The following is a 14,123-nucleotide window of genomic DNA, read 5'->3' as shown; positions in this document are numbered from 1 at the left end:
GGTGAGAAACGAATTGTCGGATAAAATCGTATAAAGAATACAGAAAGAAGCTTTTCGCGAACGATAATACGCAAAATGTCCGAAATGTTGGAAGCAACATCTTGGAACCAATGCTGATACCCCGCAGCAGATGCGATCTCGAGTTGTATAGGCGTTACGAGGGACATAAAAAGTTATAGTTACGTTATAATAAGCTGAGTATAGTACTTGGTTAGAAAACACAGAAAAAGAATAAGGAATAAGGTTTTATACGTCAACTGTGGATGGAAATTTGGAGAGTCGAGAAGGGTGGAAAATTATTGGCACGTTAAACGTAAGTCTCGATTATTGGCGGATGGTTTAATGGGGCGTAACCGACGTTTTTGAAGTTAGATTTTGTGAAGTCAATAAGTTCTTGGATATTATTATAGACGTGTGATAAACTTTAAAATATATGGTACACGTGGTTTCAAAAGCTAATAATATTAATAATTAAGATGATCAAATCAATATCGATTAATGGAAAGTACGAAAAAGAAAAGTGTAGGTGTAGCTGATTTGAATGATTATGCAAAACGTCTCGTTCGGTAAGGATAAAGTTGGAATAAACGGAAATTACCGGGGCCATCTTGTAATTATACGGCTAATAGGAAGGTAATTTACTGTCTCGAACTCGAGTTAGCAGGAACGAGGCAAGGAATACCGGTAGGAATCCATTGGTGTTGGAATTAGTGGTGGTAGTTAGTTGTGTTGTTGTGTTGGTGGGCCACGTAGCCGCCGCGGCCTTCGCGGAAAATTAAAATAATAAACGGCATCGTTAGGATTCATCATCTGATTTTAATTTCCATTCCGAAATGATTGCGCATTATCTCTCAGGCGCACCCCGTAACACCGTTTCTGGATTTACTGCCGAGGGCCAGAACAGACGTTTCTTACAGGCTTGCGCATATTCGTTGTTCCTTTCCCTGTTTTACTTCGACCCTTCCTTCTTCTTATTCTTATTCTTCTTCTTCTTCTTCTTTTTCTTCCTCTTTCATCTACTCCAATTTCTTATGGGTTCTTCTTCCGAAGCATTCCTTTTCTTTTTATTTTCATTTTCGTTCGAATTCTTCTTTCCTTCCTTCTTTTTCTTCTTCTTCTTTTGAGTTAACCGCTTGCGGCGGCGATTTTATGGTAGAGAAAAGAAAAGACTTTAGTGGGAATTAAAGTTCGGTTCTAATTTTAAACGTCGTCAGTTTTATTACCCGATCGAAGAATAAATCGTTCAACGACGAATAGGATCCGAAACTCGAACAATTTCGTGCAAAACTATTATTACTCTCGTGATATAGACAAGAAGAAATAAATTTAACAAGCTAGTCTAGTAGAATTTAAAAAATAAACTTTTGTTAATAAAAGAAGAAAAAAAAAATCTTGAAACAATATCAGAATGACCGAAAGGGGTTGGAATAGAATAGGTTTCCGCATAACTTGTTCGAAATAAGCTTAGGTATCCCCATTGTGAAGCATAACGCATCCGCGTTATCGCGTATCGTGGGAAGGACTATTAAAAATGTAGCTTTTTTTACGTTTGACGATGAAAAAATACGAGGAGAAAAGTGCACGTAAAAAATGGTACTCCGACAATTTGTTTCGAAATCTCCCTCGTAGTTTCTCCTTGTCGTTTCTACGAGCCAGCAGCGTTATCACGGTCGGCAGACCGTGGAAACCGCGTGTGCCTGCTGTCGTCCTTCCCGTGTTGGTTGGTTATACACCTATATTCTCATATATTCGCGCGTATACACGCGCACACACACACACGGGCAAGAGTAGGAACATACGTAGTTCATGTCCGACGCACTCTCGATGCGTCGCGACGATTTTGAAAAATAAAGTTTATCGCCTTTGCGTTGCTGGTCTTCCTGTCGTTGACTATTCCATAATCCACCCCTTCCTACAAAACTAACCCTTTCCACTTTCCTTCTCTTCTCTCTCTCTCTTTTTCTCTTTACAAGTTGTATCCATATAATGGAACGACCCCGGATAAAATACGAAAGGCACTATGCTCCCTAGTCCCGGTTTCACTCTAAGTGTCGACATCATTTTTATACTTTAACGGTCTGCATTCGTCCGCAAGCACAAGTGATATACTATCATTTCGCATCTCTACCGGCTTATTCCTTTCATGGACGAGGAATTAGGATTATGATTTTATTATTTTTTTCGAATAAAATTATTGTCACATCTCATTGTTTAACAATTTATGATTTTATTTGATTAATCGTTCTTGTGATCCGACGCGTTATTATTAACTTCGGTTACATTCGAAATAAAATTTGGCGCGGTTAGCTCCGAAAGACTATTTTAATTTTTCCTAATCAAAAAATAAATTCTAATTGTAATAAATTAAATTAAAAAAATAACAACAAAGTATATCGCGTAAAAACGGCATGTAAAAAATTCGGCTAACCAGAGATTAAAATCAGTTATTCCATAAGGGACAGTAAGCATAAATACGTGAACAGTTAATTAACATTACAAACAAGCCTCGATAAATTTTTCTAACAATTAATTAGACCCTTTAAAACCCGGTATACTCGATTCAGTTACTTTCCTGTCATCGTGTTCGGGGCGAGGATCGTTCGCCGTCTAGGTTCGCGCTTGTTCGCGTAATTTAAGTGTGCCAACGAAGACACGGTTTCAGCGTGCTGTTACGGCAACCATTATCATGGTAATTTGTTAGAAACAAACATTATAATTCCAGTGAGCTGCAGTAAGCAACGTTATAGCACTGTGTCGCGGTGCCAGTTGAATGAGGGGGTTGGTAAAAGTGGACTGGTGTAAAGGTAGAGGTGGTGGTGATGATAGTGGGGTCGAGAATTGGGGTGGGGATGTTTGAAAGTGTGAGAGGACTCTCGCGCTCTTTCGGGAGGAACGCTGAGAGGCTGGGTGAGGTTCCAGGTGAGGGTGGGGCTGGGGCTGGGGCTAGGGCTGGGGGAGGACGAACTGTGTGGTACTTTTGTTGGAAAGGGGTTGAGCAAGGGTTGAGACTTCGTACCTAAGTTTAAAGGCGTAAGATCTACCGTGTTTTGGACAGTGTCCATTGTCTTCGGGTTATTTATTAGAGACGGTGCGCACCGTTGGTTGGTTTCGTAGACGGGACAACGAAGAAGACCACGATCTCTAAGATGCCGTCTTCTGCCGTATAACAGAGCCGGGATTTATACCTTGGTGCTCGTAGACCAAGACGCAATTATGCTTCGTGGATGAAACCTCTTCTCTTTGCTACCGAGGATACCATAGACGTTCAACACTACAACCTTTCCAGATATTTACCTTTCTGATGACTAACGAGAAGGATTATACATGAATATATGCGTACTTATTATGCTGTCTCGCATCGAATCTAATCTAAATACAAATACAATAGCAATAGAATTAGACAGGGGAATTAGGTGTAAAGAAAATACTTTTTTTTTAAATTCATCCAAATTCATTTAACAAATAATACAAATAATACGCGTCAGGGTTTAAAGCCAAACAAAAATTTAGAAAATCAAAGATCTTAACCGTTCCTCGAAGTCCGACGGAGAATTCAAAAGACGCCGCCGAGTGGTAAGAAGAGAATTAAAGCGCGAGTGAGAGGGGAAACCCGAAAAAGGATGCCTTGAAAATTGTAACGGGGGTAAGAGGGTGGTAAGACCGAAGAGTAGTCGCCACTAAAATCCGTCCTCAGTGCTGTGCTACTTCCTGCAGGAGGTGGAATCCTGGAATTATTAGATATGCGACCGCGCGACTGTTCGTCTCTTCCTCCAACCGGCATTATTAAACTTAGTTATGAATGCCCATTAAAACTGTAAAGGAAATGCATTAGCTCGGCAAGGCATCCTCGAGCTGACAAAGCTACCCCCTGCGGAACGAAAGCCATTCACTCTTCTACTACAACACCAACCCCACCCAAAGCACCCAAACCGCCAAGGATTCCTTCAACCTTCTCTTCCTCCTCCTCCACCACTACCACCTTTCATTTCTCCTTCTATTCCTAGACCGGAAGTAGGTAACCGGATACGTAAAACGATCGAGACAACGGGGAATCGTGCGATTTTCACTAAAGTTATTATACGTATATATATATATATGTATACCCCTCTGCCAAGACGAAAATTTTCACCCTCTTATTATTATCTTCTTTCTTACTATTGAAAAGAAAAAAAAAAGAAAATATAGAATAGAAGAAGAAGAAGAAGAAGAAGAAGAGAAGCGGAAGGGAAGTTTTCTCGGAAGTTGCTCGCGCGTCGAGAGGACATTTTTCACAACCGAAGCTCTTACCTAAAAGCATAGAAGTTAAAGGGGGGTTTGGCGTATAGGGAGTGAAGGGTGGTTCTCACGAATCTCACCTTAAAACTGCAACGTGAACGCGTTCACGTTGACGACAATTCATGATTTCAGCCATTACTGGACGAGAATACGACGATGATGTCTTCCTATCGTACGAGACGTTGAGAAGAAAGGGGGTAGGTGGGAAGGGTATGAAAGTTGAGAAGTCTCTCTTCTGAGAAGGCTACTACTTCTGCTCCTCCACCTTCCCCCCTTCATCCTATGCGATGGGGTTATTAGCGTAGAATTATTGTCATTGAGGGAGCTTTCCAGCCCTTTCACAGCTTATAGGCTATACACCAAGCGATAATAGTGAATATACTGGGCTCGCGATCTTACTGGTTTTTGATGGTGTTGGTAGTTGTATGATGACTATAGTAATGCGTACCGAGGATGGGTCCTCCTACTAGTAGTCTACCGATCGAGGGAATGCACGCTTGTTTCCTTCGAAGACTAAGGGGATGTTTCGTATTTTAATGGGCACCCTTGACAATGGACCTCGTCATTCTCGTATACGACTTTGCCAAGGACTGATAAAGGAGTTACTTTAACGATAGAAGAACACACCGATCCTGACAAATAACAATTTACCCTAATTTTATTTAAGTTTCAAACTCTTATTATTATTATTATTATTATTATTATTATTATATGCAAAATGTCCACATATTTTTTTCTCCTGACGTATAATAAGATTTTCCTTAGGGGTAGTTTGTTAACTGCGCGTTGACTAGTACTATTAAAGTAGACATTGTTCTTGATCTTTATTCATTTAAATGATGATAACAATTTTGACAGGTAACGGAGAGACGATAAAGATAAAGAAATAAAACAGGTAGAAGATAAAGAAAGGTTTCACCACGTATCGGGGGTTGGGATTGTTAGCTGTACACTTTCCGAGTTCTGTACATGCACACCTATTAATAAATGAGTGGAGCGAGGTGCGAGATTGTTCGTCCACTCTTTCTCCATTTTTGTTCTTTTTTTTTTTTTTTTTTATTCTTTCTTTCTTCCTTCTTTTTTTTTTTCCAAGAGCGTGACATTCGAGTGTTCCTAGCGCATACGAGGGGCGAATAATACGAGAGAAGAGAAAATGTATCCGTACCAGCACCACAGAGCGCGAACGAAATACGAATACGCGGAGAGAGAGGAAGAACGGGGTGAGTCAGGGGAAAGCAGGGGTGGAAGAGGAGTTAGGGGGAGGGGGAGGGGAGAGAACCGGCCGATGTCTACCACAAAAGCCATTGTCCGCCACTTACTGAATTCGTCGAGGCCCCCCCCCTACCACTACCCCTCTCAACTTCCACCCCCAACCCCAACCCCAACCCCCAACCACCACTACCCATGTTCCTCCTGACTCTTCTCTCACCCAACCATCGCGTATACAAGGTCTCCTCTCGTGGTACCGATGTAAAACACTTCCCGTGAATTTTATTGCTCTAGGTATTCACTATGCATATACCCTAAGTACCTAACTCTTTCTATATGTCCTATTAATTCTCATTTAACTAGGAACATTTATTCGAGTATTATTAATTGGTATTTTTTTTTTTTTTTTATTCCTCATCGATCGTCGATAGTTTTGATCCTAATTATTGTATTCGAGGATTTGATCGATTATTAATCAATATTTGTTTTTATTTAAATGCGATCGAATTAGTAGGAAATTTATTCGAACACAATCTTGTTCAGCAATTAGATTTCATTGGATTGTAATATTTGAATGATATCCGTTCTGTTTCGATAGGATATAACTGAACAAATTAACAGCGTTGTAGCAAATATTCGAAATATTATTATATTTCGTAGAAAACTAATTTCATTTCCTTTCTCTTTGTTTCTTTCTTTCTTTCTTTCTTTTTCCCTATTCTTTTTGATTACTTTTTGTTTTGTTTTGTGAGAACTCGTGTTTCTTTGCAAGGAACGAATTGAAAAGGTCCGAGGGTAGTAGGTTGCCCACAGCGAGTGACCTTTCGCTTTTACGTTTGCTTATACTTTTCGGCGAAAAGCTGAGCAATTTTCTCGTAGATTTCTAACTCTCTCTCTCTCTCTCTCACTCTTTTTCTCACTTTGAATGTAAGCCCGCGCTTATGTGTGTGCATGGTTTCTCTTTCTTTATTTCTCTCTCTCTCTCTCTCTCTCTCTTTCTCTATGAACATGGGAACGTGGCACCGTACTCACAAACGTCACCGTAAAATTACTTTTTAATTATCGTCGAGCGGATTTCGCTTATTACACGATATTCCGTTCCTTTCCTTCTACCACCTGAGACGGTCCGGAATTCGCTCGGATTTTCTATCCCGTTCGCGAGGCTGACCCTTGACCCCAGGAGTCAGAGAACTACTTTTAATTTAGATAAGACTGTCCTTTCCCGCCGGCTCGCACAGCAATTAGAAAAGCTCTCGCGTGTCGGGTCGACCGGATACCAAAGTAGACCTTAACCAAAACCAAAAGACATTCTTTTGTTTTACCTAATAGCTGTTACGTTGTTATAATCATTTATTCTCTATAACCAATTACTTTTTTCAACATTTCGTTTTTAAAAATTTGTAATAATAACAATCGGTCGATAAAATAAGCGAATGAAGTTTATTTGGGGTGGGGGGTTAAGGATGTTTTCAAATAATACGAATGAAATGGTGACAATTTTCAAAAGGATAATATGAAGCCTTTTCGGAAGAAAATTCTTCTAGGAGCGAAGTAAAATAAAATAAAATAAAGTAAAGTAAAGCAAAGTAAAGTAAAGTAAGTAAGTAAGTAAAGTTGGCAAGAAAGCATTCTTCTTGGATCGCGAATGGGTTGCTTGGTTGGGCGTCTAAGGAAGAACGTTATCTCGGCGACAGCTCGGACGATTCGTTTGCCCTGCGGTAAATTCGCGAATTAAAGAACTTATTCCATTTGGGTAGCCAAAGGGGTGTGAACGTTTTCGCGTTCGCATTATCTCTTGCACGGACCAAAAGAGTGAAAGAGAAAGAGAAAGAGGAGAAAGAGGAGACAGAGGAAGGGAAAGAAGAACGGAGAGGAAGGAAAAAGGAAGCCCTCGGGGGATAGAAGGGCACTTTCTGTGTATAGAACACAGTTACGTTTTGAGGGAGAATGAGAGAATGAAAAAGAAAGAAAGAGATAGATGGATAGATAGAAAGAGAGAAGGAAAGAGAGAGAAAGAGAAAGGGAACGCGTTTAGACGTTCGTTCCGCTGCTAACAAAGATAACTCTATGCAATAAAAATGATTCAAAGTTTCCCGCGGCGGACGGTGGTTCCGATGGCGGACCGGTTGACAATGGTGCGTCTTTGTCTCCAGCCCACACCTCGCGTTACAGGACTACCTACAGGGTTACCCCCTCGCAACCCTCCCCCAACAACCCCCCGTAAACCCTCCTCCTCATCACCGTTGCTCTCGCTACCTCTTTTACCCCTCTCACCAGCAACCCCCCAACCACTCTTCACCTTCTCATCCTCATCCTCTACAACCACTACCATCACTACCACCACCACCACCATCACCATCACCACCACCACACCTCGTCCGTATCCCGCGACACCTATCTTCCGGTTTAAACTCCTGGTGCCGGTGCGCACCACAGAGGAACCTTGCTAACTTTTATTATTTACGACCGATATTTCAGTCGGCCAACTCCGCTTCTGATATACGGGCTTTAGGATATTCTTGAATTACCTGAGCCTCTTGATAAATTTCTTTCGGGAAGCCCGACTTGCGCTGTTAGTAAAAAGGAAAAGATAGGGAATGAGTAAGAGAGAACAAAAAAAAAAGATTATTCAATCTAACCCTGTTTTTATAGTCTTATTCTGAAATGATTCAAGATTAACCCTTTGGCTTCTTTTATTATTTTAACAATGTTCTTTACCAAGTTCCCAATGGATTCTAAGAAAATGTAACTTATTTTTGAAATAAAAATCAATTTTTGTATTGTTTTGTTGAAATAACATTGTTGTCTAGGAAACATTGGAATATCGGACCACAAAGGGTTAAGATTATCATTTAAGATCGATATAAGTATTGTTATTTTTTGAAGTCTAATATTATCCTTTCGTGATTCCCTAGAGAATAATTGCTTGTTGTAAGATAGTCCTTTTCTTGGAAGAATGACAAAAGACTAAATCCCAGAGAGAAAATATCTAGCAGATTGTAAAGCATTAGAAGGACTCCTTTGGGAAGTTGCAACGTAGACGAGCGTAAAACAGATTTGTTCGAGGTAGTGTTACTACGTGCATATACACATATACATAGTATACATATATATATATATACTAACTTGGTAAGGGAAGATAGAAAGGGTTCTACAGACGATGTATACTTGGAAGAAATAAAATAAAAGAGATAGAAGATAGAAAACGCACACATCTTTGGGAAACATTGGTTCTTCGTAGGACAATCCGTAGGTAGAGTATCTTTATCAAGCAACCTACGATATAACACAGCTTCCTCCTCTCTCTTAACCTCAGCCAACCAACCACCCACCCGGCCCCACCCTCCCTCGACCCCTCTGCACCTTCTACCTTCTCTCCTCCTCTTCCTCTCCACCTTTTGCTAGTCCCAGTGAAGGGTCTGAATTTGCATTTTATTCGCAACGTGGACCGCCGCGGCGGGTTCGTGGGTAACGTTCTTCCGCAGCGCGGACATTTATTTTAATTAAATTACTCCGGAGCGTCGAACAACCCATTTCCTATAAATTATCCCCTCACCGCTCTTTTGCGCGCGCCCGGCGAGGCATTAATGTACCCGCTGATCCCACCGTGCCATTGAAATGAAATAAAAGCACCGACCCAAGAGTGAGAAAGATAGAAATAGTAGAGTGCGAGTGAGCGAGCGAGTGAGTGAGTGAGCGAGTGAGTGAGAGAATGAGAACGAAACATTCTCTGGACCATTCTCACCGCGATTCCGTGAACACTCGCGTTACTGTCGCTTCCCTTTCATTTACCACGTAATCACTTTCCGCGAGTGTGCGTACGGCTCTACCAAAGACCGATTAACGACTGGTCAAACCCCTAGGACACGACTGTGTAGAGTAAAAATCATCTCCTTTCTATCAAGATTAAACTTATATTACAGATTAACACCTAACTGAATTTTTTGATATAAAATATTGTCTCATATTTTATATACTTTTTATATTTAATAATTATTTTTCTAGTTTTATTCGAATAAATATATTGTATTAGTAGAAATAAGAACAAAATGTCTATGCAACATTTTTCAGGATATAATTGAGACACTCTGTATAATATAATAGGTAAATATTATAAATATGTGTACAGTCCGTCTGGAAAATAAGATCTCAGTTTGTAGATACCTATAGGGTGGATCGGAAATACGTACTCAAAAAAAAATATATAAAAAATAAATTTAATTAATATAATTAAGAATAAATTAATACTTTTCAACGTATATATTACATATTTCAAATACACACACGTGTGTGGCGTGTAACGTACACGTCTCTTGTTACATGTGACTTTTAGTTTTATTCTACACATGCGCATTGCATCGTGAACGTTATAAAGGTTAGGCTATGCAATTCGTAAACACAACCTCATTCTATGATCTTTCCTATATATATGTAATATATTATCGTATATTACAATGTAATTTAATTAGAAGATATTAATATTGAAAATTCGTTACTAACCTGACATGGTATATTTTCGTCAAATTTACCACGTGTAGCGCCAATATTTAATGTTTGCATACAACACTTATCGGCATTCCACACATATAACACGTCGTCACGAATCTCTAGAATATTACGAGTTTCATTGGTATTACCGGACAAATTTCGTTTCAGCTCTTTGAATAATTGAATTTCGTTTAAGTGCAAAGGATCGGTACAAGAAGACATTGTTATTTTGTTTACACTGTATACATAAAGTATTAAGGTTAAGGCGATATAATAAACTAGCGCGGCAACGTCTCGACCAGCTGACCAGCAGGTTGGCCAACCTAAAACCTTGTAGAACGAAATACAGTCGCGTTACTTGACTAGCGCCACTATTAGGCGGGAGTTTTGAATGCATTTACAGTGAGCATATTTAAATTTATTCGTTCCTATATATTTTTTCAATTCAAATTATTTATATTCTTTTAAATAATTAAGCGTAAGATTAATTATTAAATTTAATATTATTTTTTTTGTTTCTGTAGGATTTTTCTTAATAGGAAATATTTCTATTTAAATAAAGTAAGGTAATGCGAATGAAAAAAAAAGAGATAATTGTAGTGTTTTTTATGTTTTTTTAAATTAATATTTACAATATAATATTTTGAAAAATAAAATGATGTATCAGTATATTTATAATATCGATAGTATTTTTTAAAATAACAAAAAAAATATTTAACGGTAGGCCCCGGAGGGATTCGAACCCTCGATCTCCTGTTTACTAGACAGGCGCTTTAACCATCTAAGCCACGGCGCCGTTATTTCACAGCAGAAAATATTAACTTTTTCAGATTAGAATTTTCGTTATCTCTGTTGCCTTCGAATTTTTTACTAAAATGTAAAAATTATTCTTTATAATAGATACACATACATTTTTGAATATTTATATACTTAGATTTATTAATTATTTTATTCTAATATATATATTATTATATATACATTTATTATTATACATACACGTAAATGAAATAACAAAAAGAGCAATTTAATTTAAATATTAAAATACCCTTTTGTTTATAAAAAAAAATTTATTTAAAACTTAACAGTCAATAAATAAATCTAAGAATAATATTATAGAATTTAAAATAGCAAAAAATTTCGCCCCCGGGTGGGCTCGAACCACCAACCTTTCGGTTAACAGCCGAACGCGCTAACCGTTTGCGCCACGGAGGCCAGTTGGTGAGGAGTGCTTTATGATAAGTCATTTACTTCTTTTCCATAAGTACTAATATAATAAATATTTATCTGCAATATATTTTTAAAATTATAATTAGGTATATTACGTCAATTTAAATCCTATGTCCTTGGTATAATGAATATTAAAAATATTATCTCAAGTATACATCTTATATGTTAATGCCTAAGCATTTTTGTTACATGCGTGAGCTTCATAATCACACGTTTTATATTCGTGATGTTGATCGTATAAAAGACCCTTCGAGGGTTCCAATTTAAGATTGTTTGATAAAAAATAACAATTAATAATTCAGAGAAACATATCATCACCTATAAATAATTAAAATCATAATAGTAATAAAATCAAGATTTCATCAAACATTCAGAAATCATATTCATCAAATCTAGTATTGTCTATGTTTCAATACAGAAGTATATTGCAAAAGTTAAAGTGGTAATAATCAGTTAAACAATGAGCAGAATTCGTATTAACAATTCGAAACAAACGGCATCCCAAACGGAAATCGAACAGATGCGCTGAGACAAAAAGAGCTTCTCGATGAAATATCGTTTCACTAACTGAACTTGAATAAAAGGGTAGGAGGGTAAAGAGAGAGGAAGAAAGAGAAGAAGAGAGAGAGAGAGAGAGAGAGAGAAAGGTGAGGGATACCAAAAGAGAAAGAGAGATAGATGGAGAAAAAGCGATAGACATTGAATAGAATAGTTGGTATATACGAATGGGAAATAGTCTGGCAGTTGCATCGAAACCATATACAGTTAATTAAATGGGGTTGGCTCATTAGTAACTGTCTATATGCAAGGCGATGGGCGAGACACGATTGGAGGGTGGTCCCAAGGTGATTTATCCGTCACGATGGATCGCAGATGTTCGACTCGTACGCACTATGCCACGTATCACAATGCCACAGTAATTAGAAACGATAGTTCGTTTACGTTCATGCATAACAAAACTAAATACCACGTTTCGACAATATCGGGATCTCGATAAAGTATTTGGTGAACGAGATTAGAAGATCAATATTTGACAAGTTTCACTACCGGGTAGTGAACATCTATCGTTCCTTTTGGATTTACTGTTATACCGTTGGATATATAGCAGATGCATGTAACGTGATCAATATTGTTATATGTATTTTCTAGTATACCACTATCAAAATCCCTTTTCATACGGATTTAAGATTGATCCTGGTAGTTTCGTAAGCACAACGTCTTCAAGGATACCAAGAGGAGCCAGGTTCTCTACCAGTTCGGGTATGCTGACGGTAATGGTCTGTTTAAATTGTGCGTTTAATTACAAGTAAGAGACAGTTGCAACGGAATTTATCGGTCACCGTTACCATCCCCCGTTTTCTTCCTAATCTACGGAGTAGATATTTGGTCTAAACATGGGAGAACCCTGTCCTTTAGTTACAGCAGGACGTATCTTATTGCTTTTTAGTATCCACTTCGATCCAACTATCTACTAGACACGTGTCGGATTTTCCTTCATTTCATTACATACTTCGATATAATAAATCGTACCTTTTCAAAATTACAATATTGTTATAATAATTTAAGATAATCTTATTCTAGTCTTAACACTAACAACTCATGATAGGTTAATAAACTTTATAGTCCTCCTCGTGATATGCTCAAGATTTCTCATTCCATCTTTTTTACTTTTTTATTTACAAACTTTCGTATATAAAATATATTGTAATTGTTTCAATTTTCAAATTCACCCGTTTGGTGACCGGGTGTGAAAGAATAGTCCCAATGTAACTCATGCATGTCGTAAGAGGCGACTAAAATGAGTACTATAGGGAGGAGGTATAACTGAGCATCCTTGTTTCTAGGGTGTTTATAAATTTGGAAGCTGAGTACTCCAGATTGGGGGGGAGGGGGTCTAGCATGGTATCAGTAATATCAGTAAAAGTATGTGATATATGAGATAAGTATTTTCTCTTTCTCTCTCTCTTACTCTTAAGACATCTTTTCTTGTATATATTCCGAAACTGTGATATATCTGTATCGAGTAAGCTTATGATTAGAGAAACTAGAGAAATTTATGTCCATAAATCTAAACGGTTCGTCGAGAAATGAAATCGTCCTACTCGAAGTTTACAATCCCTTCCTTCGATGTGTATGCTGTGAGCAAGGTTTGCTAGACCCTTTCTTGTCTTCTCTCTCTCTTTCTCTTTCTCTTTGTCTCTCTCTCTTTCTCTCTATCCTTTTCTCTCATATTTAGATTCGTAGGTAGGTAGGCAGATGAGTTGCAGCCCACATCGACTTAGAAACATGGTACTTTATAGAAAGTGGTAAATGTACAATGTACATATATACATACATACATACATATATGGTGAGGTAAGCCTTCTGGTTGAATCCTCAGCATGTAACAATGTAACGGGTGAGCATTACACTGGGAATAGATAAGCGTAATAGATGTGGCTTACCTTTTGTAAATCGAGTAAATGTCAGAGAAATGCGAGCATCATCGATTATTCCTCGGTAATAAGCTCCACCAAGTAAGAATAATTTTATTTCTGCAAAAATTCGATTCGTCTGCTGACTCCTACGAATATCGGATAACTCGGTAATTAGGTAATAATGAAGTTTCTTTTTCTACTTCTTTTTTCCCTCTCTTATTCGTTTCTGTTTATATCATCTATTAATTCCAACTTGAGAGAGATAGAGGTATGGATAGAGAGAAAAAAATGTAGACAATGATTGGTAGGATTTTTCCTTGTTCATTTTTTCGAAACGCTCTTCAATTAACTAATGGCCCGTTAGATTCTAAGAAGGCTAGAACGGATCACGAACACCCGTTAGACAATACGTCTTGGCACTCGTAGGTCATTGTGCCGTTGAAAGGGAGTAACTTATAGGGGCATTGGGAATTACCAGTTTATTATTAGGGAGATAGCATAGAAGGC

The 14,123-nt window shown here is 38.1% G+C and overlaps 1 protein-coding gene and 2 non-coding genes across 3 annotated transcripts in view; all 3 read right to left on the bottom strand.

Moving 5' to 3' along the window:
* Positions 1-10,284, bottom strand: part of LOC122514790 (nuclear pore complex protein Nup88) — a 58,156-nt gene extending 47,872 nt beyond the window's left edge. The window contains exon 1 of the mRNA XM_043631830.1: positions 9,985-10,284. Within this exon, the coding sequence (XP_043487765.1) occupies positions 9,985-10,194 (210 nt within the window). The 5' untranslated portion in view covers positions 10,195-10,284. The remainder of the gene's footprint in view (positions 1-9,984) is intronic.
* Positions 10,285-10,694: 410 nt separating this feature from the next.
* Trnat-agu lies at positions 10,695-10,768 on the bottom strand. Its single transcript has one exon. It is a non-coding gene; the product is annotated as a tRNA-Thr (tRNA).
* Positions 10,769-11,110: 342 nt separating this feature from the next.
* Positions 11,111-11,184, bottom strand: Trnan-guu. The gene has a single exon. It is a non-coding gene; the product is annotated as a tRNA-Asn (tRNA).
* Positions 11,185-14,123: the final 2,939 nt, after the last annotated feature.

This window comes from Polistes fuscatus, unplaced genomic scaffold (assembly GCF_010416935.1).
Source record: "Polistes fuscatus isolate 324 unplaced genomic scaffold, CU_Pfus_HIC Scaffold16, whole genome shotgun sequence".
In the NCBI taxonomy this organism is placed as follows: domain Eukaryota; kingdom Metazoa; phylum Arthropoda; class Insecta; order Hymenoptera; family Vespidae; genus Polistes; species Polistes fuscatus.
This window is presented reverse-complemented; position numbering and strand designations above follow the sequence as displayed.